Raw genomic sequence first — 26,256 nt, forward strand, 5'->3', positions numbered from 1 at the left:
AGAGCACCCATCAGCATGGCCTGCCCTAGGGACAGTTGGCTCCACTTCTGTCCAACACTCCAAGAGAGTTAATCATCCTTCAGACTCACGAGCTGCTCCAGTCACCCTGAAGCCAGTTTCTCCTCCCACCCTGACCTTTCTCTGCCAAACCATCAGAGCAATCCTCCTAAGATGAGAAGGTTGCCCTTCACTTCCTTCCCTTCTGCATCTCCACCAGGTAACTCCATCACAGCTGCTCTCATCATCACTGGGACCTCAAGTCCCTCGACAGTTCCATCCCTGCTAAGATGCCTGGAATGCTCAGGAAATATTAGGAAAAGTGTGTCTGATTCTTGGAGTTATTGGGTAGAAAAGGAACTCTGTATGTTCACATATCTCTACTCTATCCCTGACATTTTTTCTGGAATAGGAGAGGAACAAGGAAATGGGTGGAGTGGGGGATTAAAGAAAGAGGGGAGAGAGAAGACAAAGGAATACCTTGCGAGGCTGGGGAAGAAGAAGCAAAGCCATATGACCCAGTGGCAGGGACTTTGCCATGGTTGTCTTGGGAAAATTACTTAAACTCACTTTGATTCAAGACTTCAGATATACACAGAGATTATGGTGATAATTATAGCACCAGTAGAGAGACTCCAGAGGTCTTCCTCAGAGAAGGAGGCACGGAACTGGTCCTTCTAGTGACCATGTAAAGGGCAGACACTGATTTTACCCCAATCCACTCACAGTGTATCCCGGGAACCCTATGAATCCAACCAGGTCCATGTGTAAAACACTCGCCATATGGCGTCAAAGACATTATAGAGCAGGACCAAGTGGCCACATGAGTTCAAAATCATAATGCAAACCAGTAGCATGATGGCATCTGACCCCACCATGATCTTCATTTCATGGAAGGTGCTCCAAGTTTGCTTCTCAAAAGGAAGTTTTGTTGACTTGATGCTTGCTGCTGCTGGGACCACTCACTACCTGGATTTATCTAGCCTTTCAGAACAGAAGCAGGATCCCAAATGCTCATTACCTTCCTAACCGGTGCTCTCTGCATGAAATCACGTCTTTAGGCTCTCCTGACAAGGACAGAGTCATAAACATTAAGGTTAGCATCATCTAGTTTTAATTTCTTGGCTTCATTAGAGACATTTAGGAACCTTGATTAATAAACTCACAGAGAACATTTGGATTTATCTAAACTAGTAATCCCATTATCTACAAATGCATAGTCAGTTGAATGTAAAAGGAGTGTTATTTGGGCCCAAACCAACAGATTTGAGTATGTGTCTAGGGTCATTCAATAAAGCACAAATAGCTCTTCCTAGGTTTGTACTTTATTCACCATTAAAAGGCTTGAAACAAGGTCAATCTCTAGAGCAGTTGTTTTTAATATTTTAGGGTGATAGTAAACTTTGGGGACTTGATTAAAGCAAGGGACCATCTCACCAGAAAAATTCCCCAATGCAAAAGATTTTGGTATGCAATTTAGAGCATTACCAGCCCCAGTTAAGGATCTCTGCTTTATGGATTAAAATACTGAAATCATCTGCACTTTCTTAGAGCGTGAAGACTACCATGACATTGGCGTGAAGTGGGCCCAGCGCAGACCCCTGCATGTAGGAAAAGAACAATGTGGACTCCTCCAAAGAGACTTCCTTCAGACTAGCGGGAAAATTTTTCCCTTTTGGTCACAATTCCCTCATTTCCCTTTGGGTGACCACTCCTCCCTAACCATCAAAGGTTTGGCTGTGATTGAACCAACTCTAGCTCTAGGGTACATGACTCAGGCTGGCCAATCAGTGCATTTTATTTCTTTGGCTATAGTGATGGGTTCAGGGATAGGGCATGTGACCAAAGTCCAGGAGTGACACTTAATTCCAGGTCTCCTCTTTGAACTACTGGGAAAAACAAATGCTTTTCTGTTGGAGTGGTTGAAAGGCCATGGTGTAGCTGGTGATACCCAACCAGTGGTGATTTTACTCCTCATGGGATATTTGGGAATGTCTGGACACATTTCGTATTGTTATGCATCCAGGATGATGGCAAAATGGTAGGTAAAGGCCCAGGATACTGCTGAACATCCTACAAGGCACAGGACAGCAGCCTCACAACAATCATTTGGCCCCAAATGTCGATGGTACTGCTGTTGAGAGATCTTCTGTAAGCCTTTACCTGGAGTTTTGTTGTGGTGACTGTTTTGATATGACACAAAACAAGCCCACCCAAAACCAAAGCCTACAGAGAGAAAATAATGCTGAGAGATGGAGTGAAACCAAGTCATGAAGCCCCTGGAGGCATCTCTGCTTGAAGTCTAGCTCTGAACTTTCCAAATCTGTCTCATTGACAAATAAAAACATCCTTACTGCGTCAACCTGCCAGGTGCCAGGACACTCCTTCATGGAGGTTTCAACAACAATGATGATGAAAAACAAATATGTAAAAGAGGAGAAGGCCAGTGCCAAGGGCCTTGACGAAAGTAGCCCTGCGGATGTGGGATTGTGCAGAAGGCTGAGTTAGATGTGGTCAGAGACGGCCCTGCTGAGACCCAGAGGGCAAGAAGAAGGCTGCTGCGTGAAGATCTGGAGAAAGAGTGCCCCATGCAGTGGGAGCTGCTAGTGCAAAGGCCTGAACTCGGAAAAGGCCATGGGTTTGAGAGAGAAGGAGAGCATGGGGAGAACTGAGCCATGAAACTAGAGAAGGTGGCAGGGGCAAACCCTGCAGAGTCTGCAGACCTGGTGAGGAGTTTAGTTTTATTCTCAGCATGAGAGGAAGCTTCCACAATCGAAAGTCCCCTGCAGCTCCCTTGTGAGAAGGAACTGAAAGCTGAACGTTCTCAGTTTGTATCCCTTACAGGCCAACTAGATATGAAAATATAAAGGATAAAGTATGCAGTGTTCGGCTCTCCTTAAAACGCGTGGCTGTGGTCATGGTCATCAGACCCTCTCAGCATCTTCATGACGTCTCAAGTTCAGAGCCCCTGGAGGACTGTTATTGTAGGCACCTGCACAGGAGACAGTGCTTCTGACCTCCAAAATGAGATGCAGGATTCTGCCATCAAATGGCACTCTATCCCCAGCTGGGAGCACAGGGCATACACTTGTTACAAAGGATTGCCAGCACTTACCCCCATGTCTGTCCCAGTTTCTGAAAGGACCTTGACACATTTACATTCATCAAAAAATCACCCAGGTCAGCAGAAAGAACAGACTGTTCTGAGCAGAAAGGTACACGGCTGAGGGGCGGGTGGAGGCTGACGCGGAGCCCATGCTCCCATCACCAAGACCTGCGCCCTGGCTCAGGGATGTGTTGCCTAGAGACAGGGCCACATTGTTGTGAATCGTTCACCCACGTGGCTTGTCGGTCCAGAGCACACACTTTCCTGTGTGCTGGTGGCGGCCCTGCTGGGAAAAGCTAATAGTTACCCAGTCTCCTCTCTCAGTCTCTACGTGAGTGAGCAGTGCGTGCATTCTTCAGACTCCCTGCTGCCACGTGCTATCAGTGGGAAGTAAGCACGCTTCGTCACGTGCTTTTTGTCCCTCTTCTTTATCCTTCCCTCACTGGCGCGAGCTGGATTGCAGATGTTACTCAGCCAGAGACGCATGGCCTGATCTCACACACACACCCACACACCCACACACCCACACACACACCCCCACACACACACACACAGGACCTACTAGGAAGCATTAATTAGAGAAAACTCAAGAGTCAGAAGCAGAAGTGGGCGCATGGGTCACCTGTGGACATATTGTTCTGTGGCTACCAGGGCACACAGGGCTAGCAGGGCCTGACATCGGGCTGCAGAAGAGGGCCCTACCCTTAGAGGGGTCTAAGCTTGCCTCTTCCAGCAAGACAGCAGCCGGAATCCAACAGCAGTAGGGGTGGTCAGGGGTGGACTTTCCCTCGAGCCCTGTCCCAGCAGCTTCAGATTCATGCCTGGGGAGCACTGGTCTCTTTTCTGGAGAACCAGGGCTCAAAGTCCAAGCCTTGGAGATGCAGTTCCTATGATGTGGCAGAAGGGACCTGATTTGCTGCCTCCAGCACTCAGCTGTAGCTGTTTTTCATGGAGCTTTGCAGGAGACCGACTGGTGGGAAATCAGTCTTAGACTGGACTTGTAGCCTGAGATGGGCAGTTTCATGTGCTCTTGGCAGTTATTCAAACATTAATCTAGGTGTTACTCTAAGCTGTTTTGTAGATGTGGTCAACATCCATAATCTGTTCACTTTAAGTAAAGGAGATTATCTTTTAATAATCTGGGTGTGTCTCATCCAATCAGTTAAAAGATTTTAGGAGCAAAATGAGGGAAGAAAAAATTCTGCCTGTGGACTTCAGTGTCCACTCTGGCCTGAGAGTTTCCATCCAGCTGATTTGCCCACCAGATTTCAGCCTCACCAGCCAGATGCTACAATGGCAGAAGCCAATTCCTTGAAACAAATACACACACACATTTGTACATACATACATACATTAATACACACATAGGAGCATACAGACATTCATATTCTACCAGTTCTGTTTTTCGGTAGAACGCTAGCTGATACATAGTCCAAGTCCAACTTTTGCTTTGCCGTGAATATTTTGGAGTTAGAGCATCAACCTTTGATCAGAATAACCACGCATAGTGGAACAACAAGCGACAAAGATCCTGGATTTCCTGACATCATGGATGCCACATCAGCCCCAGACCATCTATTTACCTTTGGATTTTGACATGGAAGAGATGCAAACTTCTACTTTGATAAAACCATTGTTTTTCTTCTTCCATAGCCAAAGTTAATTCTAAGTAACTATTATTTGACCAACAGAGAAGGAAAGAGAACTTCTGAGAAGCTAAATGCTATAACCAAGTTCAAACAGCCAGCAAACGGTAGGACTCAATGCCTGCCCATGGGGTTTGGAAACCTACACTATTTCAACTACAGTCTGCAAAACCCAGAATTTTAGGGTCCTAGGTGCTTATAATACCCCTTTTACATCTGCGGGAAATGTATTTCTTTAAGCAATATCCTTCAGCCTCAGAAAACCTGAGAGTTGACACATAATTTGTCAACGGAATGACAAGAATCAGCCCAAGATATTTCAGAATCAGAGGGATATCCAGATCTGAGGTCAACCCAGGCTATATCGGCTTAGCCATTCTTAAAGTCTAAAGCAATATGGTAGGTCGGGAAGAACTCATAGGCAGCAAGGTTGAGAAAGCAAGTTGTATTCTTTACCTATTGCAGTGTAATCAATTTGCCCAAAATGTAGTGGCTTAGAACAACAAACATTTATTATCTCACAGTTTCTGTGGGTCTGGAATTCAGAAGCAGCTTAGTTGGGGGGGTTCTGGCTCAGGGTTGCTCGTGAGATTTCAGTCAAAATGTTGACCAGGAATGAGGTCATCTGAAGGCTTGACTGGGGCTGGAAGATTGGCTATCAGCAGGAGGTCTCAGTCCATCATGGCCCTACCACTGGGCTGCTTGAGTGTCCTCCTGACATGGCAGCTGGCTTTCCCCAGAATGAGTTATCCAAGGGAGAAGGCAAGGAGAAGGTCACCATGCCTTTTACCATGTAATCTCAGAAGTCACCCACTGTCACCTCTACAACTTTCTGTTTACTAGCAGGTCATTGAGTCCAGCCTACACTGAAAGGGTGGAATCTTAAACTCTTATCTTTTGAACGGAGAAGACTCACAGGAGACTCATCTTAGAGAGAGACAGGATGAGGTACAGATATTCATCAACAATAACTAACCAACAGAGAGCATTTGGCACAGGAAGAAAAACCTGGGGAATACCGAAACCCACTGTACCAAAAGTGAACTCTCAGTCTCCTCACAAGAGGAAACGGAGCATCTTCTGCAAGGAGCAGTCAGAGGGCAGCATGTTTCTCAGTGCTGGTAAACATTGCTCCAACAGCACACTGCTGGCAGGTGGGAAGCTGTGGCTTCATATGCGTTTATCCTCTTTGTGTCATAGCATTTAAAACACATTTGAATTGGAAGATACATCATAGGTACAGAGAGTGTTTAAAATGATTATACATAGCAAATAAAGAAATAGCTTTCATGATGGAAAAAAGAACATGGCCAGAATTTTCAAACACCAGAGCATCCCTCCTTGATCCCATCTCTCTTCTTCCCCCTGAGAAGTAATCACTATCTTGGCTTTGAAATCATCAGTCCCTTGCTTTTATTCCTATTTTGGAACACTTTTGCATAATCTCCGAACAACATATTATTTGTCTTTGCCTGCTTTTGAAATCTAAATAAATGAAACCATATTGTATATGTTTTCCTGATATTTATTTCTTTGGCTCAATATTAAATTTGTGAGTTTCATTCACCATTGTCTATATTTCCATTATGTGAATATGCTAAAACTGGCTTATCTAATCTAATGTAGATGGATTCTTGGGTTGTTTCCAGTTATTATTATTACAAGCATGCTTATAGGGACACTGTGGTTCATGTATCCTAGTGGACTTATGGAAGGTTCCTGGTTTCCTTTGGAATTTCTCTAACAGGATTTTGGGTATACACTTTGTCTGTTCTACAATGAATGCCAAACTGTTTTCCAAAGAGATTGTACCAATCTCTGCTCCTACCAGTAGTTCATGAGACCTCCTTTTGTTTTACATCACCACCATCACCATTCTTAATTGGACTTTTTAATGTTTGCCAATATGGTGGGTATAAAATGGATATCATTTTGGTTTTAATTTACATGTCCTTGATTACCATGAGCCGGATGACTGTCCATACATTTATTGTCTATCATATTTCCACTCTTGAGGAGTGAGCTATTCAACCCTTTTACATATTTTTCTATTGCTTTTTTCTTATTGATTTATAATAGTTACACATTCTAGATACTAGTAATTTGCAGGTTATATGAGTTACAAATACCTTCTCCCAGAGTGTAGCTTGTCTTTTTGCTCTCTTGAATGATATCTATTAATGAAAAGAAGTTCTTAATTTAAACACAGAAAATTTTATCAATATTTCTTGTATTTTTTTGGTCACATTTAAAAAATTCTTTTGCACCTCAAGTTCATGAAGATATTTTTCTGGAAGATCTTTGAAAATCTTTGTACTTTTGCATTTTAAATTTTAGTCCTTAACCACATGTAACTGATTTTTGTGTGGTATTATATAACACTCCATCATATTTTTTCTCAATATAGATTTCTAATTGTTTTAGCTCTATTAAAATATCCATTCTTTCTGCACTGATCTTCAGTGTCATTTATGACTATATCAGGTATTCAGATATGTTGGATTTGTTTATGGACTTTTCTTCTATTCCATTGATCTATTTGTCTCTTTTTGAGGCATCTCACACTGTGATTCTTAATTACTATAACTTTATAAGATTTAGTATCTGGGAGGACAAAACCCACAAAATATAGACTGTGTTTTCTTCTAGAGTGTCTTAAGGTCAGCTTGTACAATTAAAAAGAAAAAGACTTGGGAATTTTTGATAGGAATTGAAGTAAATTTCCAGATTTTGCAAATAATAAACATCTTTATAATACTGAATCATCAACTCCATGACCATGATTCACCTCTTTATTTATTTAGATCTTCTCTGATATCTCTCAGTGAAGTTTTATTATTTTCCAATAGAGATCTTGCATATCTGTATTAGATTTATTCTTAGGTACTACATATTTCATGTTATCGTAAATAATATTTTAAAGTTTATTTTTCTAAGTGTGTGTGCTAGTTATGTAGAAATGCAATTGAATTTTTATTTCAACAATTTTGCTAAGATTCTTATAAATTCAAAAAATTAACCTAAGGATTAATTTGGATTTTCTACATAAACAGTCATATTTTTTGTGATTAATGAAATATTGGGTTTTTTTTCTTTCCAATACTTATAATTTTTATGACTTTTTTTCTTGCCTTAGTGTTCTGGTGAGAACTTCTAAGATTATGTGGAATATAAATGGTACTAGTAAACATCTTTGTCTTATTCTTGACAACAAAGTAAATGTTTCAATTTTAAATCTTTAAGTCTGACATTTGCTGTATGTTTCTACAGATGAACTTTAACAGGTTAAAGAAGTCACATTCTATTCTTAATTTGCGAATAGCAATATATACCTGTTTGATTATATTAAGCAAATTTTCTGTGTCTCTCAGATGATCGTGTTTTACTCATAATGTACTCATGTGGGAGTTACATTAATTGATTGTCCAATATTAACCCAACTTTGCATTATTTTGATAAGTCCAACCTGGTTATAATGTAAGTGCTTTGTTATACATGGCTGAATTCTATTAGCTAATATTTTGTTTAATATCTTTGCATCTCACGTTCATTAAGTGTGATTGTCCTTTTTGTACTGTCTTTGTTGACTTTTGTTATTTTGTACAATTGGTTACGTTAGCATTACAATGGGTCCCACTATTCCCCACAAGACACACGTTTCTGTGGAGAGGGCTTTCCCCACAGTTACTCTTGCTTTGTCCCCACCCCTTCCGGTGTCTCCTACAGGAAGAGACAGGACTCACCCTCCCAGAAATCTATTAGGGTCGTCCTCTCCCTGGGTATCACCCTCTCTGAAGAAGGCAGGTTGCTCCATACTCTGCTCAACTTCTGCCAGCTTCTTGGAATATCCTGGCCTTCTAGTCAAGAGATCTTACCAAATGGCTTCATCACTTCTAGCCCAAATTCTTTCTTGCATATTTAACCTCGGCTCCCATCCCTTCCTTAGCATCTTAAGTGGAAAGCCAGCCTTGTCTCCCAGCCTCCGATGCCTGCTGGGAGGTGGAAATGGTTTCAGTCTGAAGCTGGGTTGAGGCTCCCTGGGGCTGCCCTACACTCTTTTAGCTGAGCCATGACTAATGCTGAGCAGGCTGGGACCAACAACCCCACGATGTGTGCCTTTATGCAAGAGTGTGGCAGGGGGCGGTCTTCCTGTTAAGTGAGAAAATGTGGAGGGAAACTTCAGCGGTCCTACCAGGCGGCTGCCTCTCCCCATTCACCAGGTCCCTGTGGTGCTGAACGGATATATACATTTTAACCTCCAAGCAAACTGGGCTCAAATCAATCTGGAGACATAAAGCCACAGAACAAGCAAATTTGGGGGATTCTAATGTCTACATAATGTTTAATCCCCAACTGTGCTCCTGCCCTTGGGACTAAGTGATACTGACCAACAGTGAGACTTCCAAGCTGTCATGCATTTCAGACCCTTTTCCCTGATCTTCCAGGAACATATATATATGACATTTCATCATTTTGCAGAACCTGAATTCCGCAGGACTGGAAAAGACCTAAACAGCCAAGTAGTCCACCTACCGAATGCTGCTAAATATCCGGTGATTAATCACATGGTCTATACTTGAGCACCCACGTCCAACAACTGCTGGGCAAAGGGTTGGCCGTTCCATATGAAGCTCCTCTGTTAGAAAGTTCTTCTTGAGTCTGGCCAATGGGCATCCATACTGGGTCCAGCTATGCTCCAGAAGTTACTTTTCTGCATGTTCATTTATATTCACAGCCGAAGACATTTACTGACAGCTTAATACTTCCATTCACCACACTGGGTCCTGGACTGATGGGCCATAAATGTAATCCTGCTTCCAGTATACTGGACAGTCCCTTCAGCTATTCTTCCATGCCATAATCTTGGGTTCCCTCATCCCTCTCTCATCTCTATTAGGCTTGCTCTAGCTGGCCTATGTACCTGTGCAAGGTTATGTCCAGAATTGATGTTGGAATCAGTTCAAAACAGCATACACAAGTTCTCTTTCACAATCTTTTTTAAAAAATGCAACCTACATTAGGGTAGTCATGTCACTTTCCCATATCCTGTCAACATGAGGCAACATAACTTAAGATTAAGGATAGAAGTTTGGACTACTGATACTAGGTATAAAATAGATAACTAATGAGAACCTACTGTATAGCACAGAGAACTCTACTCAATGCTCTGTGGTGACCTAAATGGGAAGGAAATCCAAAAAAGAGGGGGTATATGTATATGTGTAGCTGATTCACTTTGCTGCACGGCAGAAACTAACACAACATTGTAAAGCAACTATACTCCAATAAAAATTAATAATAAAAAAAGAATAGAGGTTTGAGAGTCAGTACTGGGACAAGCATTAGTTCACCATCTTACCTTGGGTGCGCTGGATAAACTGTTTAATCTGTGTCAGGATTTTTTATTTTTAGCTGGTTTCATGAGGACGTCTGGAAGGAGTAATGAGACAACGCATCTGAAGGGCTCAGTGCAGTGTCTGCCCCTGCCTCTTAGCTCATTAATACTGTATACTCCACACATCACTGTCATCATCTCCAAAACCCTGATGTGCTTTTCACACGTGCTTTTGCTCAGTCCCACTCTCAGGTGCTTTGAATGTGATGCAGCTCCTAACATCATTAAGCTCCAGTAAGCCTGGAAAACTTGGCCCATCCCTTTAGGCTGCTCTTTCCGATCCTGAAACTGTCATGTAACCTATCTTCCTTTCAGCCCACAGCATCTGGAGTTGTCTTTGGTGTACCTCCTATATCTTCACCCTAGTGAGGTATAAATGAGTAAGGTCAAGGGCAGAGGCCTGGAGTCTGTCCCCGGGACCTCTCTTCCAGATGGGTATTGATCTTTTAATCAGTACTCTTTGGCTGTGCTCAACCAGTTATGACCTTGCAAAATCTCAAAACTGTTTTATGAAGTCCTCTCAGAATAAAATCCTGGTTACCATTTGTGTATTATTTTCTTTAGGGAACATGCTATGTGTATCTATGAGTCATGAAAAACTTGCTATTTCTTTTTTTCATAAAGGTCTTACATTTAACATGCTTCCTACATAAGTCTGTAAGTCAACACGTTCTGACACAAATGATAATCAAGTAATATTAAGGCTTGCCTTGACAAAATAATATATTGTCAAAACTTTTTATGAGAAAATGAATGAAGCCATTTCACTTCATAAAATTAATTTAAAATAAAAGTTATAAGTTAGAAGAGTTTGCACAGTGATTTCTATATAGAATGAAGTTTGGCTGCTTTTTCAATAGAATCAAAAGAATATGTAAATACTATGAAAAAGTTAGCATAAGCCCTTACATTTTCAGCATAAAGGTTTTCAGATTGGTCAGATTAAGACCCATAGACTTGTTCAAAGAAGTCCACATTGCCAGTGGGAGAGGCAGCCATGGAGCCCAGGTCATCAGTGCTGCTGAGTCGAGCCTGGCCTTTGCAGGAATGTGCATTAAAAAGTTTTGATTGGCCAAAGGATTTTAGAAAATGCTAGAAGACAGGTAGTATATCTATGGTGTTAAGCAGAATTCTAAGATGGTCTCTAAGATTCCCGACCCCTGGTGTACATGCCCTACAGAATCCTCTCTACTTGAGTATGAACAGGACCTGTGAACATGATGGCTTATCACTCCCATGATTAGGTTACATTCTATGGCAAAAGGAATCTTGCAGATATAAATAAGGCCCCTAATCAGCAGACTTTGAGTTAATAAAAAAGGAGATTCTCCTGGGTGGGCCTGACCTAGTCAGGTGAGCACTTAAAAGAAGTCAGAGAAATTTGAAATGAGAGAGGTTCTCCTGCTGGCCTTGAAGAAGCAACTTCCTTGTTGTTGAGAGGGTCACACAGCAAGGACCTCAAGTGGTCTCTAAGACTTGAGAGTGGTCCCTGGTGATGGCCAGTAAGGAAATAAGACTTCAGTCCTACAACCACAGGAACTAAATTCTGCCAACAACCAGTGAGCTCGGAAAAGGACCCCATCCTCAGAGAAAATCACAGTCCTGGCTGATTCCTTGATTTCAGCCTGGAGAGACCCTGAACAGAAGACCCAGCTAAGTTGTGCCTGCACTCCTGACCCACAGAAACTGTAAGATAATAGATGTGTGTTGTTTCAAACTGCTGAGTTTGCGGTAATTTGTTAGTCAGCAGTAGATAACTAATACACGTGTAGGCGAGTTAACAGTAGGGAGGAGGGTTGTTCAGAGGGAGCGGAACTCAGGATGACACTTCCAGAGTAAACTGGCTTCCCTGATGGTTGATTTTCATATGGCCACAGAAGAAAATGTTATGGGATGGAGATTTCACACTGAATATTCCACACACAAAGATTATCTTTTCCTCTGCTGCAGTGGTTCGCAAACCGTAACATGCTTCCAAATCACCTGTAAGGTGTGTTAGATCTGATGGCTAAGCCCCACCCTCCAGGGTTTCCAATTCAGCAGGTCTGGGGTGGGGCCTGAGAATTTGCATATTTAACAAGTTCCCAGGTGAGGCTGCTGCTGGCCCTGGGACCCCACTTTGAGCACCACTGCTCTATGAGAGATGAAGAGGTTCCAGTTATTTTTAGTATTTGATTTCTATAGCCAACCTTTTTCCCATTTGACATGAAAACATTTCACCAAGATTTTTTTAAACCAAGGTTAAGATAAAAAGAAGGAATGGAACGTGATATACCTTTGAGCAGTCCAAAATCCTTTTCATTCTTCAAGTAGTCATCCAAGAACGTCTATTTGGGTGGCATGATGGAAGATAGGTTACAGGTCAATCCGGGGGGGCTTGCGGGATCTCCACGTTTTCCCTATTTGCCATCACCACCCCACATCCCAGGTGTCAGTGGTCCCTACAGCATCTTGCATCCATGGCATGCCCCTCCAGACCCTTGTTCCCAGGTGGCAGGGGCTGCAGCAGCGAAGAGGTGTTTTGGAGGAGCAGAAAGTCCTCTACCTGCACCAGTCCTGACAAGTTGCTTCATCATGAACCCCTCTGAGACATAGCAAGGACATCAAACTGGGAGCAAAAATGAAGTCTTGACTGAGATTTGGGAATCCGCAGAGATTCCACCATGTACAAATCCCAAAAGACTATTTAAAACAAGAAGAGGGCCCATCTCTTGCCAGCAGAAGGGAGATTCTGCAGGGATCTTGAGTGTACATCAGGGCAAACCGAGAGATGGGAAAAGCAGAGAGGAGAAGGTTCTTGATGCCACTATGAATACGAACTGGAGACTGCTCTGGAATTTGATTCTGCAGGAGCAGAGAGTGAACGCTATTTTGAGATATAACTGAATAATTATTTATTTGGGAGAACTCAGCATTATCACGTTATCCAAAATAATCCCCGTTGCTCATGCTTGTCATAAAGTTTGCTAATAATCTGGATGGCAGGGTGAGGTGGGACCCTAACTGAAAACAGCTGTTAAAATTGAAAATGAGAATTACGCCTTGTTTTTATTACTTTGTTCATGATACAATCCTGAAAGAGGGGAACTGAGTGATTATCCGAGTAAATGTCTACTTATATGCAGAATGTAGGTGTGCTTCAACTTTGCACTGCAAAATAAAAATGACTGATCTTTCCCATTAAAACAGTGTGGGTCACCCCAGCTGCCAGCGTTTATGCTTTTACTTATTTATGTCTTCCCTAAGGAGATACAGGCACTTTGCGGGCCCTTCCCAAGCTGCTGTAATTGATGGATAGTTGGACTTCTTTTAATCCAAGTAATGCCGAGTGTCTGCAGCTTTGGTAATCGGATCCTACCAGCTTTAGAGACCACTGCCAAGAGATCCAGAGCACAGAGGTTTGGCAACGTCATTTAATCATTGCAAGAGGATTACAGAGTGCAAAACAAGCCCCCAGACAGCCAGGAGATGGGCCAGTTCAGAAACTGACTCAGGCTAGGGAGCTGCCCAGGCTCGCCCCCTCTCACAGGGCCTTGCACCCCAGCTCTCGAGCTGCCTTCACCTTGGCCAAGGCCGGCATCCTTTGTGGCACATAGGAGAGAAAGGATGTCAAGGGGAATTGACTTTGGATCAGAGAAATAAACAGTGTCTGATCATCTGTCAGGCTCAGGGTTGGTGAATCCCAAACCAGGGTACCCAGATTATCCTGGTGTGGGAAGGTCAAGGCCACAGTCTACCGGGTGAGAGCCTCTGATGGAGAAGCCAAATGGCAAATTTAGAAGCTGTCCCTTGTCTCGTTAAAGTGAGACATTGCTGCTATCTGTGATGCTTTATTTACCAACAATAATAGAGTTTACATTGAGAGCAATAGCTTGTTTGCCATTCAATGAATGCTTTATAGCAGGAATTAAGGGTGATTCGTGACTAGGTGCGGATCTGGAATTTCTCAATTACAACCCCAGCTTTAGAGGCCTCTCTCCACTCTGGGTCTAAATCTGGAGGCTCCCAGGTGAAAACCTTTAGTCCTTCTGCTCCGGACGGCTCCAGCTGGCAACAAGGCCCCGGAGAGGCCGCCACTGTTTGCGTGCCAAGCGTGCCATTTGCTTGGCTCTCCCTTGCACGAGTTCCTGGACAAAGGAGAATTCTAACACAAAACCCACCCCTTGTAGCACAAGTTTCTAAAAGGCAACTTTAGTCACTAAAAAAGTGCAATTGCAGACTCCTGTGTAAATCTGATTTGCCATGCTAGGCCAAGCTTATTTTATTACATACATTCTGCATTCTAAGAACTAATAACTTCATATTGTAAACATTAAGCATACAGAGTTAAAGTTCAAGGCCACATTAGATCATTGATTGTCCCTTTTGTCATGTATCTTTGGCTGGCCGAGATCAACTCGTAGTGTATAAATGCATAAGTTATATAATTATTATATAAAAAGGAAAAAAAAAAAAAACCATTGACTTGTATACTTCATTCTGACAAACGCACAGCGTTCGCGACTCAAAAGGAAACCTGGAGCCCGCCTCGCCCCGATGCCTAGGTGATTTCGGATCGCAGTAGCCCAGAAGGCTAGCTCTTACCTGACCCTGTGGAGAGCAGGGCCCTCACCTAAGGATGAGGTCCTGAATGTTTCTTTTAAATATCAGACAATTCCAGTTACAATTTTTCTTTTGATATACAAACAAAAAGAGAGATGCATGACTTTGTTTCTGAATTCTACTACTTGCCCTGCCTCCGTGACGCTGTGTCCTTCCTCGTAACACTGGATTTGGTACGACACTGACCGTATGGAACCGCAAGTCTCCATGACTCAATTCTCTGCAGGACTGACACCGTCCTAAGTCCAGTCTTTACTGCTCGAGAAGTTTCTTTCCCAGTCCTTGCCTCCTCTTCTGCTTCTTCCTCTCCCACCTCATCTGTCTACACCCACACGCTTACTCTCCAGACACATTCTCAGTCCCTCCCTTCGGCTCAGAGCTCCTGTCCTATCATAAAGGAGTTGGAAGCTTTGGGTTGTCTTCACAGTTGGAGAGAGCTGACCGCTCTCCATCAAATGGAATGAATCGGATTTCGCCCAAAACTGCAAGTGCTGATGAGTTCCCTATCAATGTCTATCGATGAGCCACAGTCTCTTTTCTTTTTCTTCTGCGTTGATATGTTTCTCTTTTTAAATACAGGTAGGTTTTTTTTTTCCTTCAAATGACATTAGAAATGGCATGTTAGGTCCAGACTGTGTTATCTCTATTGCTTGAGTTTAATCCCAGTTTAATGCATGAACAGGATCCCAAAGGCTACTCTAAGGTTTACACACTTCTTCAGAACATTTTCTTTGGCACTTTGTCCTCATGACTTCATGCTTCTACTTACAATGCCTTTCACAAGGTTGGTCCACAGATGATCTGTCCACGTACATTACATTTGTAGCATCCTCTTTATCTCTGTAGTAATATTTTAGTAATTCCCTCCCACTAAGAGTCTCTGGATCTCTTCCCTGGCTTCCTCCCCCTCAGCCCCAGTCAAGCTTTTTCATTCCTCTTGAGGCACTTCTGATTCATGGTCTCCGATAGAGCTTGTGGCAATTGGTTGGCGGTTGCATGTTGCTGGGAAAGGCCTCTCTCGGGTCTTTAGTAGTAAGTGCCCAGATGCGAAGGCATATGGCTGGCTGGGAGCCTAGTGTTAGGGTAGATCCCTCCTGTTGGTGAATTCCAGTATGGGTTTGGGGCAGCAAAAAAACTGGACGATGTCACGGGGAGGGCTGGAGGGTGGGGGGCCACAAAGTTCATCTTCTGCGGGTGGGTGTGATAGGAGCCCATGTAAGGGAGGTCCGAGGGGTACTTGTACAGGGAGGACTCTGGAGGGTGGGGCTGCAGGGCCTGGGCGATCCCGTGGAAGTCAAACTTGTAGGCGTAGCGCTTCCCGTGGACTTTGGTCATGATGTTTTTATCATAGTAGTAACGGAGGGCCCGGCTGAGTTTATCATAGTTCATGTTGGGTTTGCTTTTCCGTTCTCCCCAGCGCCGGGCCACCTCATCTGGATCTGTCATCTTGAACTCCCCGTTGGTGCCTTCCCAGGTGATGCAGTTGGAGTTCGAGCTGTCTGACAGGAGCTCCAGGAGAAACTGCCACAGCTGGATCTGCCCACTCCCTGATGAGGTGGGAAAAGAAAAGAAAACCCCAGTGAGAACAGGATCTGAGCTAAAGGGGTTCTTTCTTCAACGACAGAAGAGGGGGCTGTGGCGTCCCACCCAGACTTCCTTTACCAGGCTGTGTGCCCATCCATCAGCGGCTGGGGTATTGGCTACTCTTGTCCCCCAGATCCCCCTGCTTGTCTCCAGAGAACTGCCCTTGGCTGAAGAGGCGCTGCTTCATCCACCCCCAGGTAGCCCACAGCCTGATGGACTGACACAGGGTACCAGAGGCCGGCCCCCTTGCCTCGAAGAGGGACCAATTCTGTGATGCTGGCCATGCCCCGGGCTCTGCATGGGATCAGACAAAAGCCGGGCTCCAGCTAAGTCCACAAGCTTCCTTCACTTTCCCCTGTCCAATCCTGCTTCCTCACTCCCTCTCTCCTGAGAAATACCCTTAATTAATCACTTGCACAAGTACCCTTAGCCCAAGCTCTGTGTCTAAGGAAGCTGACCTAAGATGATGATCCTTGGTGACTACCAGGCTGATCTAAAGATCCAGGTCCTTCCTGGAAATGCAAAGAGTTCCTAGAGTTCAGAGTTCAGGTTTGTTCCATCCATTTCTGACTTCCTTAGAAGAATAGCCAAGCCAACTTTGTGTTTTGGGGGTGGAAGGGCTTACTTTTCCTCTTTTGCGAGGCAGAAAGTGCTGTTATGTGGCTGGCAATAATGACTTAATACCATTTATATTGGCTAGGTCAAGTAAAATAATAAAAGTCAGATTTAGGAAATGAACTTCAAAAAGTTTATGGAAAAAAATCGAGAATGGAAGTAAACACCGTTATTTCTAACATAACATTTGGCTGGCATGCAGAAAGCCATTCTGTCAAAACTTTTCCTAGAACAGAATTAACCCACTCAAAATGAGGAAGTTTAGAAAAAAGTTGGCTCTGTTTCAAACCAGATCACCCATTTCCAGTATTTAGGTAAATGCATCTTAACGGAAATCCATGTGTTGTCCCTGCGTTGCAATGCCAATTGTGCTAAGCAGAGTTTCCAAAAGAAAAAACGGTAACAATGAGTGATTGCAAGCCCTCTTGGGGCTTCCAACAGAGTCAATGAGACCTCATTTGACTGGGTGGACACAGAACTCTCTTGATCCCATTGGACACCTATAGATGTGGCTTTTAGGTTTTATTAAATTCAGAGAAAAATCCAGGCACACCATTCTAGACTCTATGCTACAATACTTTAAGACGATTGATGGTTCCCTAAAAGAGAGAAACATGCAAATATCAACAGTCATACCAGGAGTACCAGGAGAGGCGAAGTACTGGGAGTATCTGATCCTGAGTACCAGGAGAAGCTAAGATGCTTTAAGCAGATTTTAGAAGCTTTGAAAATGGATACATGAGGCAGGTCTTTCCTCCCAAACTCCCAAGCACTGCCTTGGGCTTATTACCAAAAAGATTATCTTGTATTATACTATCAATTAATATCAGTAGATATGATAAAATCATTAAAGGAACTGTTGACTATTCAGGGAATTGATGAAATGTAAAACCCAATTATAGACGTGTTTTCTCTAACTCCTCCCCACTAGCTCACTATATAAATTGTCCAACTCATAAATCTTTGTTTCCATGTTGGCTACATGGAAATGGATATGTTTGTGAATTTATCCGTAAAACAGCATCACGAGAAAGGTCAGCCTTTTCTGAATTTGTTCTGGAAAATTAGCATTTTCAGTCTAGCAACACATTTGAAATGTATTAACAGCTTGTAGTTCATCGCAATGGAAGCCTTTGCTTTTTCGGGACCACATATTCAAACTGTTCTCAATCAAGTTTTCTTGCCCCCAACATTTCATTAATATGCATTTAAAAAATACAAAGAATAGTTTGAGAAAACCATATGGTTTTAGTATATATATTGTAACCAAAGGATTACTACTTGAAAAAAATTCCATATATGACCTGGGAATAGGGAAAAACATAGATTTTTGATTTAACAGTGTAACATATGTTTCAATATAAACACATAGAGTTGTTTGAAAATAAATATTCACTGTCAACCTCCTCCCATACAGAGAACAATCCCACAGATTTTGTATAAATACACAGATCTTCCTAAACAGTCAAACTTATACTTGGTATCTATTCAAACCTTGGTATTGCCTCTTGGGAATTTGTCCCTCACCCACTTCCTTTATAAACATGTATAGGAGAGAACCAGTGTACAAAAGTGTTTTCCCATCTCTCCTGTTTCTGAAGAACTAGTAAGTCAGGGAACTAAATTCATGGCTAGAAACTCAAAGTTCAAAGGATGGATGAGGAATTTCTCCCTAGACGATTTTACCCATCAGCCCTTGTACACAGTGTTTGGGCCTCTGAGCATTTCAAGAGTCTATGGGAATAAGACACCTCTAAACAAAACTCATCAGCTTCCGAACCTGAGAACAAAACCATAAATGCAAATCAATTAATGTTTAAGTAGATGTTATAAAATGTAACATTATGTCAAGCTCATTACTTGTTAAATTTAATATAACAAAATCCACTGCGTTCACAGTCTACAGCAGATTTTCTCGCTGTTCGAGAATCCTCAAGGGGGCACAATGTTTGCTGAGAAGTTATAGTCAGTGGTACATTAAACGAGTTACTTGTGGCCACGAATTTCAAAAGCAATTTATTAAATGCTTCGTTTACTGTCGAAACAATAACACTTACTGTGCACTGAAGGTGCATTTTAGAATATAGAATAGGGATTCCAGAACACGAATGCCTAAGATTTGGAAGCCTAAGAGTAGCTTGGGTATTCCACTGGCCAAACCAACAAGTAAAAGGAGATGCTCTTATAAGACCGGACCTTGCACCCAAACAGCCTCAGCACCTGCACCTCAAGAATTACCTTCTTCAGAAAAACTCTTCGTATCTATTTTCTCTCTCTATCCTGATAACCACCTTTGGAACATCAGTAAGGAGTAGCTACTTTTGCCCTAGTTTTGTCCAAGGTAATTAACTAAAAAGGCAGGACCGGGAGGTGGGGGGGGACCCAAAGATGTTGGCTGCCCACCTACAGGAGAGTCCAGTGGGGTGAAGGGGCATGGGGCGTGGCTTCAAAGAAGACAGAAGGCAATCCTTTAATTCTGGGGAAGAAAGTGTTCTCCAAATGCAATTAAAAGAAAAGAAGAGAAACATACTAGTGAAGAGGTACAGCCTGAGCAAAAAAGGGCAAAACATCTAAACGGTTTATAAACCACAGAGAAAAGCACAGCCGGGGGTGAGTCAGCAGCTGTGGGTCAAGTAGGAGGGGTGTCCCCAAGCAGGGCACTCAGCAGCCAGCTGATGGAGGAACAGAGCAGTAAATAAAGCAGAGAGGGTCTTTAAAGCAGCAAGCACCACAGTGGCAATCACTTGGGCTACTTTCTACAGTAGCTGGAGGTGCTGCAGAAAATCCTACGTGCACAGCCTGGACCCCCCAGTGCATCGGGATTAAGGCAGCAGGCATGTGTCTCAGACGGAAGGCTTTGTCTGTGGCTCAGACAGGGTTTGTTGCGGGGGTGGGAGGGGCAGGGCAGTATGGTGGCCGGAAGCACCCCTTTGGAGTTGGCACTGTCGCAGCTGAATCCTGGCTCTGCTCACCTGGCTCTCTGTGCCTCAATGTCCTTGTCTGCAAAATGTAGGTGATGGTAATACTATCAAGATGGTAGTACTATCTTGCAGGACCACTATGAGGGTGAATTCGGTACATAAGTGCTCTTATCATGGTTTGTTGGAGCTGGAAACCAGGGCTTAAAGAAAGGTACATCCTGGGCTTCCCTGGTGGCGCAGTGGTTGAGGGTCCGCCTGCCGATGCAGGGGACGCAGGTTCGTGCCCCGGTCCGGGAAGATCCCATATGCTGCGGAGCGGCTGGGCCCGTGAGCCATGGCCGCTGAGCCTGCGCGTCCGGAGCCTGTGCTCCGCAACGGGAGAGGCCACAACAGTGAGACGCCTGCCTGCGTACCGCCAAAAAAAAAAAAAAAAAGAGAAAGGTACATCCCTTGCCTAGAGCCAGGAGATGCCAAAGGAAAACCACCACCTTCCCCCCAAAAATCCCATGCTGGCCAGGCAAAAGCTGGGAATGGTGGTATTCTCAGGGCTGGCCAGCATCCCTGAATGCTGACTGGTACCAGGCATCATTCTGAACCTTTTCCACGTGTTTATTTAATACCCCTCCCCCCAGAATCATGTGATAGCCCATTGCAGGGGTGAGGAATTAGAGCCCAAGGAGGTAGAGTGACTTATCTTGCCCAAGGTCAGCAAGGGTTGGAACCCAGATTCTAGGCCTTGGTGCTGAATCACCGCACAACAGCACTGCTCTTGGGCCTGGTTTCTACACACACCTCTGCAGTCTCCTCCAGTCCTTCTCTGCGCCTGGAGCTTGGTGGGTTCCCAGTAGAAGACTGGACACTCCCACCTCCTAACCAATGGCAAAACATCCCTAAAACTGGTCTCTGGTTCCGCATGAAGCAGGTTACACTTTCATGCCCACCATTAGCAACTATCCAGGGAGCACCGAGGGAGCTACTGAACTCCTGCTCCCAAGAAAGCTCTTCCATGGAAAGGCGATTTCTGTTCATCACAGAAGCCACATTAAATGGTCAGCCATTCTGATGGGATATAAAGGGGCTATGTCGCTAATATCTGATCCAGGACATAATAATGCAGGGACACACTCTTCTCGGCAGAAGAAATACGGTCCAAAGTGCACCCCAAATGCATATTTTGGATAGAGATGTTGCGACGCTGTTATCATCTCGTGCATTCATACTATATGATGTCATCTTTCCATTTAAAATGGCTTAAAAAACGTTTGCATTGTGAAAAGAGGAGAGGCAGCAGTTTAACGTGGTGAAGGATTTATTTATCAGAGACTGGGAAACTAGAATCCAACAGGAAGAAGCATTCTCATTAATAGAATGATAAGACATTCTGGTTTTAGGGGGAAAGGCCACATGAAAGTAACTGACACACAGCCTAAGGAGAGATGGAGAGAAGGCCTAATGCATTATAAACGAAGTAAAAGAAATCTTTATCTTTGAGTCAAAAGTTGGATGTTGCCACTTTCCCCAGGCTCAATGGGCACAGTCTTTGCTTACAACGCCAGTGCCGCGGACCTCTTAGGTACCAAGACATTTTCCCAGGCCAGTGATGCGTCTGCAGTCTCCTCCTTGCTCGGTTCCAGGTCCCTCTATCCCCCGTGGGCAACCCCAGGCTGCTGGGCACAGCGTGAATAGACACTAAGCCCTCTGCTTAGGGGCCGGCAACTCTCTTTGGCCCCAAGCCACCAACCAAGCCACACCTTTGAACTGCAACAACATGGGCACAGACTTACATTTCACTTAACCAATTTGTGTGGGTGAAAGGGTCAGTTTGGTTTTGTTTGGTGCAGCTTGACATGTTCCTTCTCTTTATCCCTGACCTCAGCCTCATCCCAAGCATTGAAAACAGTTGTTAAACTGAAAGGAAATCCTTTCTTTCTATTCTCTTGGTCCTCATTCTCCAAGACCTCCCTCTTCCAGGCTCACTCAGTGGCAGTGGAGAGCCAGAAAATATCAATAAAAGCAGATTTTGGAGACAGAGAGTCACGGTTCAAACCTGGCCTCCCTTCTTATGGGCTGTGTGACCCAGGAGAAGTCACCTAATTTGTCTGGACCTCTGATTCCTTTTCCGTAGGACGAAGATAATGACCTCCCAGGGCTGTTCTGAGACAGGCATTTGCCCAGGCATGATATGGGGGAGGGGTGGGGGGAAAGCTATTGAACTGTTATTTCACATTATTGTATTAACTTTCCCAGCGTGTTCCAGCTTCCGTCCTGTTCCCCTTTCTAATCTATCCTGAACATTGCTGCCAAATCAGTCTTCCTGAAGCCTGGCTAATAATAATCATCTCAAAACATAGTAATCGTTTTTATGTGAATGGTTATAAAGGCAGTTGCAAATAGAAAGCTGAGCATAGGTAGGAGGACGGACCAAGACCCCGGAGACGTGGCCACCAGGTGGATGCTGGGGTGAACCTGTGTGCATTTCTCCACAGGAATGGAAGCTCCTTGAGGGCCCAGGATGGTATCTTGTTACTCCTTGCATTCATTTATTCAACCAATAATTATTTAGCACCCGGTCTAGGCCCAAGGCAATAAACAACACAGACCCTTCTCACTTCTAAGCTGCTTAAAAAATATTTGCTGAATTAGTTAACATTAATCAAAATTTAATGTCAAAGATGTGGATGCCAAATAATGATGATATTTTATGTTTTCAAAAGTATAGATTCCCTGTGGGGATGTACACTGATTGAACCTAAATTTTCCCATTTCTAACCCCATTTTGGCCTCAATGTTTAGAAAATATACATTCCAGCTTGTATTTGCAATACTCCTATGACATCTTGGCATCTGAATTTGCTGTTGAGAATATACAGCATATGCTGTGAATTTCTGAAGTGGATGCCAGCACAGCTGGTTCTGATCTGAATACAAACACATCAAACAATTTGGTTGGCACTGAAGCGTGATGACAGGTGACAATCCTTGGCAAGGGACAGGTTACAAATGGGCCAATTAAGAATCTGTACTTTCTCCTGGCACCTGAGTTCAGAAATAGACCATTCATTGAAGATGATCCTAAATTTGAAGTCTTGTGGTTGTCATTATGGTTCTTTTTTTTTTAAGATATTATTTTATCTGCTAGTGTGATGGGTTGAATTGTGGCCCTCCCCCCAAATTCATATGTTGGATTTGCCCAGTACCTCAGAATGTGACGCTATTTGGAAATAGGGTCTTTAGAGAAGTAATCAAGTTAAAGTAATATCATTTGAGTGGGCTCTAATCCAATATGACTGGTGTCCTTAGAAAAAGGGAAATTTGGACACAGACACATATAGAGGTAAAGAGATACAGGCAGAAGACGGCCAGCTATAAGCCAAGGAGAGAGGTCTGGAATAGATCCTTCTTTCATGGCCCACAGAGGGAAATAATTCTGACCACTTGATCTTGGACTTCTGTCCTCTAGAACTGGGAGACAATAAATGTCGATGTCTAAACCCCCAGTCTGTGGTACCTTGTTAGAGCAGCCCTAGGAAACAGATACAGTTTGGATTAGGTAATGATGCTCTTTGCTGAAGCTAAATCTTAATTTATAACCCGACCCATTTTTTTCCACTTAGGCAAATAGTCCAGCGAGACCTACAACTTCAGCTTGTTCAGTGGAAGGGATTTCTTGTTTATACAGGTTCAGTTTCAAAATAGCTACTGCCCAAAAGATAACTTTATAAGAGCAAAATCATCAGCAGTATCTCACCTGGATTTGCAAGGCGGCTACTTGTGGGTCCAAGAATCTGATAAGGATCTATAGCAAAAAGAAAAGAAGTCAGATCCCAAAGACATAGTTGTGAGCAGGTAGGATGTAGCTCCAGGAATAATGCTGAACCACTGGTGTTTCCAGATTTCAGAGCTGAAAATGTCCCCCACGCCAAAGTCCCCCAGCACCACTTCCTGTATTAGAAAAGATGTCACATGGGTCTGAGTGATGCTTCTTAGTAAAGGTCTCCTAGCTGGTGGCCGAGCTCAGATTTAGCCCAGGGTTCCCAACACCTAGCCCAGCACCCTCTCCATCCCAGGATTTAAACAGGGCAGATGTATTCTGCCCAGGGCCGTGTGGGCTGTGATGCTCAGCACACTGGTGGCAGCATCCTGCCACTGTGTTTCCGCACTGGACTTGGCACACACGCTGATGTTGCTGTATGTGACCTGGAAGGTGAAAATCGAAGACTTGCTAGGCCGCAAAGAAGCTGCCTATGGGCACTCAGCATGTTTTTTCCATATTTATTGCATGGGTTTTGGAAATGTTTTAGCAAAATCTCAAGTCATTCCCAGTTGAGTAGACTGATAATTTAGTCCCTGGTTTACATACGGAGCAGTCCTAAAGAAGACGAAGGAACATTAGTTTAACTTAGAAAGTGACACATTTTAGAAAGATGCTGCTAAACCTGTTTCTCCTTTTATGGCCACCAAGATGCTCTGTGAAACATACCTAGCTGAGGACGCTGGTCTTCAGTTTTGGGCACTGTGGAAGGAGATGGCTGAGCAGCTGAAAATCCAAAAAACAAAGAGACAATTAGTTATAACTTGTATTTGCTACCAGACCTTGATGCTGTTGTATCATCATTCCATCATTTACCTTAATTAACATAATAGCCTTACTCTTATAATAGGAAACATGGTAAGAAAAAAATTTCCTTTCTAATGAAACCAAATGTAAATGTGGTAGCAAAACGAGGGCACTTTTTAAAAATGTATTATTATTTTAAAAATACTTATTTTTAAATAAGTATTTATTTTTAAATATACTTATTTTTAAAATTTATTTTTACCCCACTTTTTGCAAAACTAAAAAAATTTGAGATGGTTTACAAAACAGTTTAAAATGAATCAACTCTAAAATAAAAAGATAAAGGGAAACCACCAGGAAAATATAAAGTAAGGAATACTATAAACATGGCCAAGATTAGGAAATCACCCAGTATTTAATCTGTACTAAAGCAGCCTATGAGACGTGCATTTGTCCAGAAATGCATTACATCATTCATTACATCATTCATTTCTTCTTGTTATAGAAATAGGTATAATGCCAATAGAGAAAGAATCATTGCATTTAAAGATCAGTTGCGCTTTGTTGCCAAAGGGACAAATGTATGTTGAAAAAGCATAGTTTGGCTATAGAAATTATCATTTACTGCATCAAGAGTTACCCACTGCCTTGTGATGTGAGGATTCAAGGCAGTGGGAACCAACACTGTACCTTTCGACTGGGGGGTGGGGTGGCCGTGACTGGTCCAGGCTGATCTCCTGGGTGGTTCGTAAGGTAAATCTGTAAAGATAAATAAATTGACTAAAAGATCAATGATGTAACTTGATAACAGCTATTTTGTGTGCTATTTTTGTTTTGTGTTTATTAGAATCAATACTGTGCAAGAAAACCCAGTTATCCAAAGTAATATTCAACCTGGATTCCACGAGATTTGGGTTTTATTTACAAATGGTAACTTTGTATCTTTTATTGATCTAACAGTTGCACCCATTAATCTGAAAACTCCCATGGATGGATTCTCTAGGAGCTGTCTGACTCTTCTAAGGTAATTTCCTGCAATCCTAGGTCAAGACCATATCAAAAGTTTCTTACAATCTAATTTGTCCTGCTTCCAGCTAGAATTGACATAAGTCCATCACCCCTTTATTATCTTCATGACCTGTCTGAAACACAGCCTACAACGTGGATGAATCAACCGATTTCCTACTTGAGGTCTGACACTAGATCCACCAAATGACGTTCACGTTCCTCCCTTTTCTTCTTCCTTGGAAACGAGCACTGCCTTCTCTTACTTGCCAGATGCCTCTCTCAGCCACCCCTCATTTTCCCTCATCCACTTATATTAAATCAGTCTTAAGGGTCTAGTTATTTTTCTTTTTTTATTAAAATTAATTTTTATTGGAGTATGGTTGCTTTACAGTGTTGTGTTAGCCTCCACTGCACAACAGAATGAATCATCCATACGCATACAGATATCTCCTCCCTTTTGGACTTCCCTCCCATTTAGGTGGGTCTAGTTATTTTCCTACGCAAATGTCTACTCTTTCTCCTTCTCTAAATGAATTTAGAATTTCTCTAAAATGAACTGTAAGACTGAAATAGTACTGCCCCCGCAAAACATTGGCAATGGCTGTAGAGCTGAAGTATATGCCAATGATTTTTTTTGTATTTATAATGTATTGCTATTTGTCCCATAAAACGTCATCACACTTTGCATATGCAAATTTAATAATTATACTTCTGCATCCTCAGTGCAAGTTCTATTAATGATTATGACTCTATGTCATTTCAAGTTTCCTTTAAAAATATATTCCAGAAACGTTATTATGCATGCTCTTACTAACTGTGCCTAC

General features: G+C 43.0%; 1 protein-coding gene across 7 annotated transcripts in view; it reads right to left on the reverse strand.

The window, feature by feature from the left end:
• Window positions 1-14,369: 14,369 nt before the first annotated feature.
• ERG (ETS transcription factor ERG) overlaps window positions 14,370-26,256 on the reverse strand; it is a 199,521-nt gene continuing 187,634 nt past the window's right edge. For all 7 annotated transcript variants that reach the window (XM_032631187.1, XM_032631192.1, XM_032631191.1 and 4 more), the window contains 4 exons: window positions 25,115-25,183; window positions 24,347-24,403; window positions 23,615-23,662; window positions 14,370-16,293 (listed from right to left, as the gene is read on the reverse strand). In XM_032631187.1, the coding sequence (XP_032487078.1) occupies window positions 15,773-16,293; window positions 23,615-23,662; window positions 24,347-24,403; window positions 25,115-25,183 (695 nt within the window). In that variant the 3' untranslated portion in view covers window positions 14,370-15,772. The remainder of the gene's footprint in view (window positions 16,294-23,614; window positions 23,663-24,346; window positions 24,404-25,114; window positions 25,184-26,256) is intronic.

The sequence above is a fragment of the Phocoena sinus genome, chromosome 4, assembly GCF_008692025.1.
Source record: "Phocoena sinus isolate mPhoSin1 chromosome 4, mPhoSin1.pri, whole genome shotgun sequence".
NCBI classification, from domain to species: domain Eukaryota; kingdom Metazoa; phylum Chordata; class Mammalia; order Artiodactyla; family Phocoenidae; genus Phocoena; species Phocoena sinus.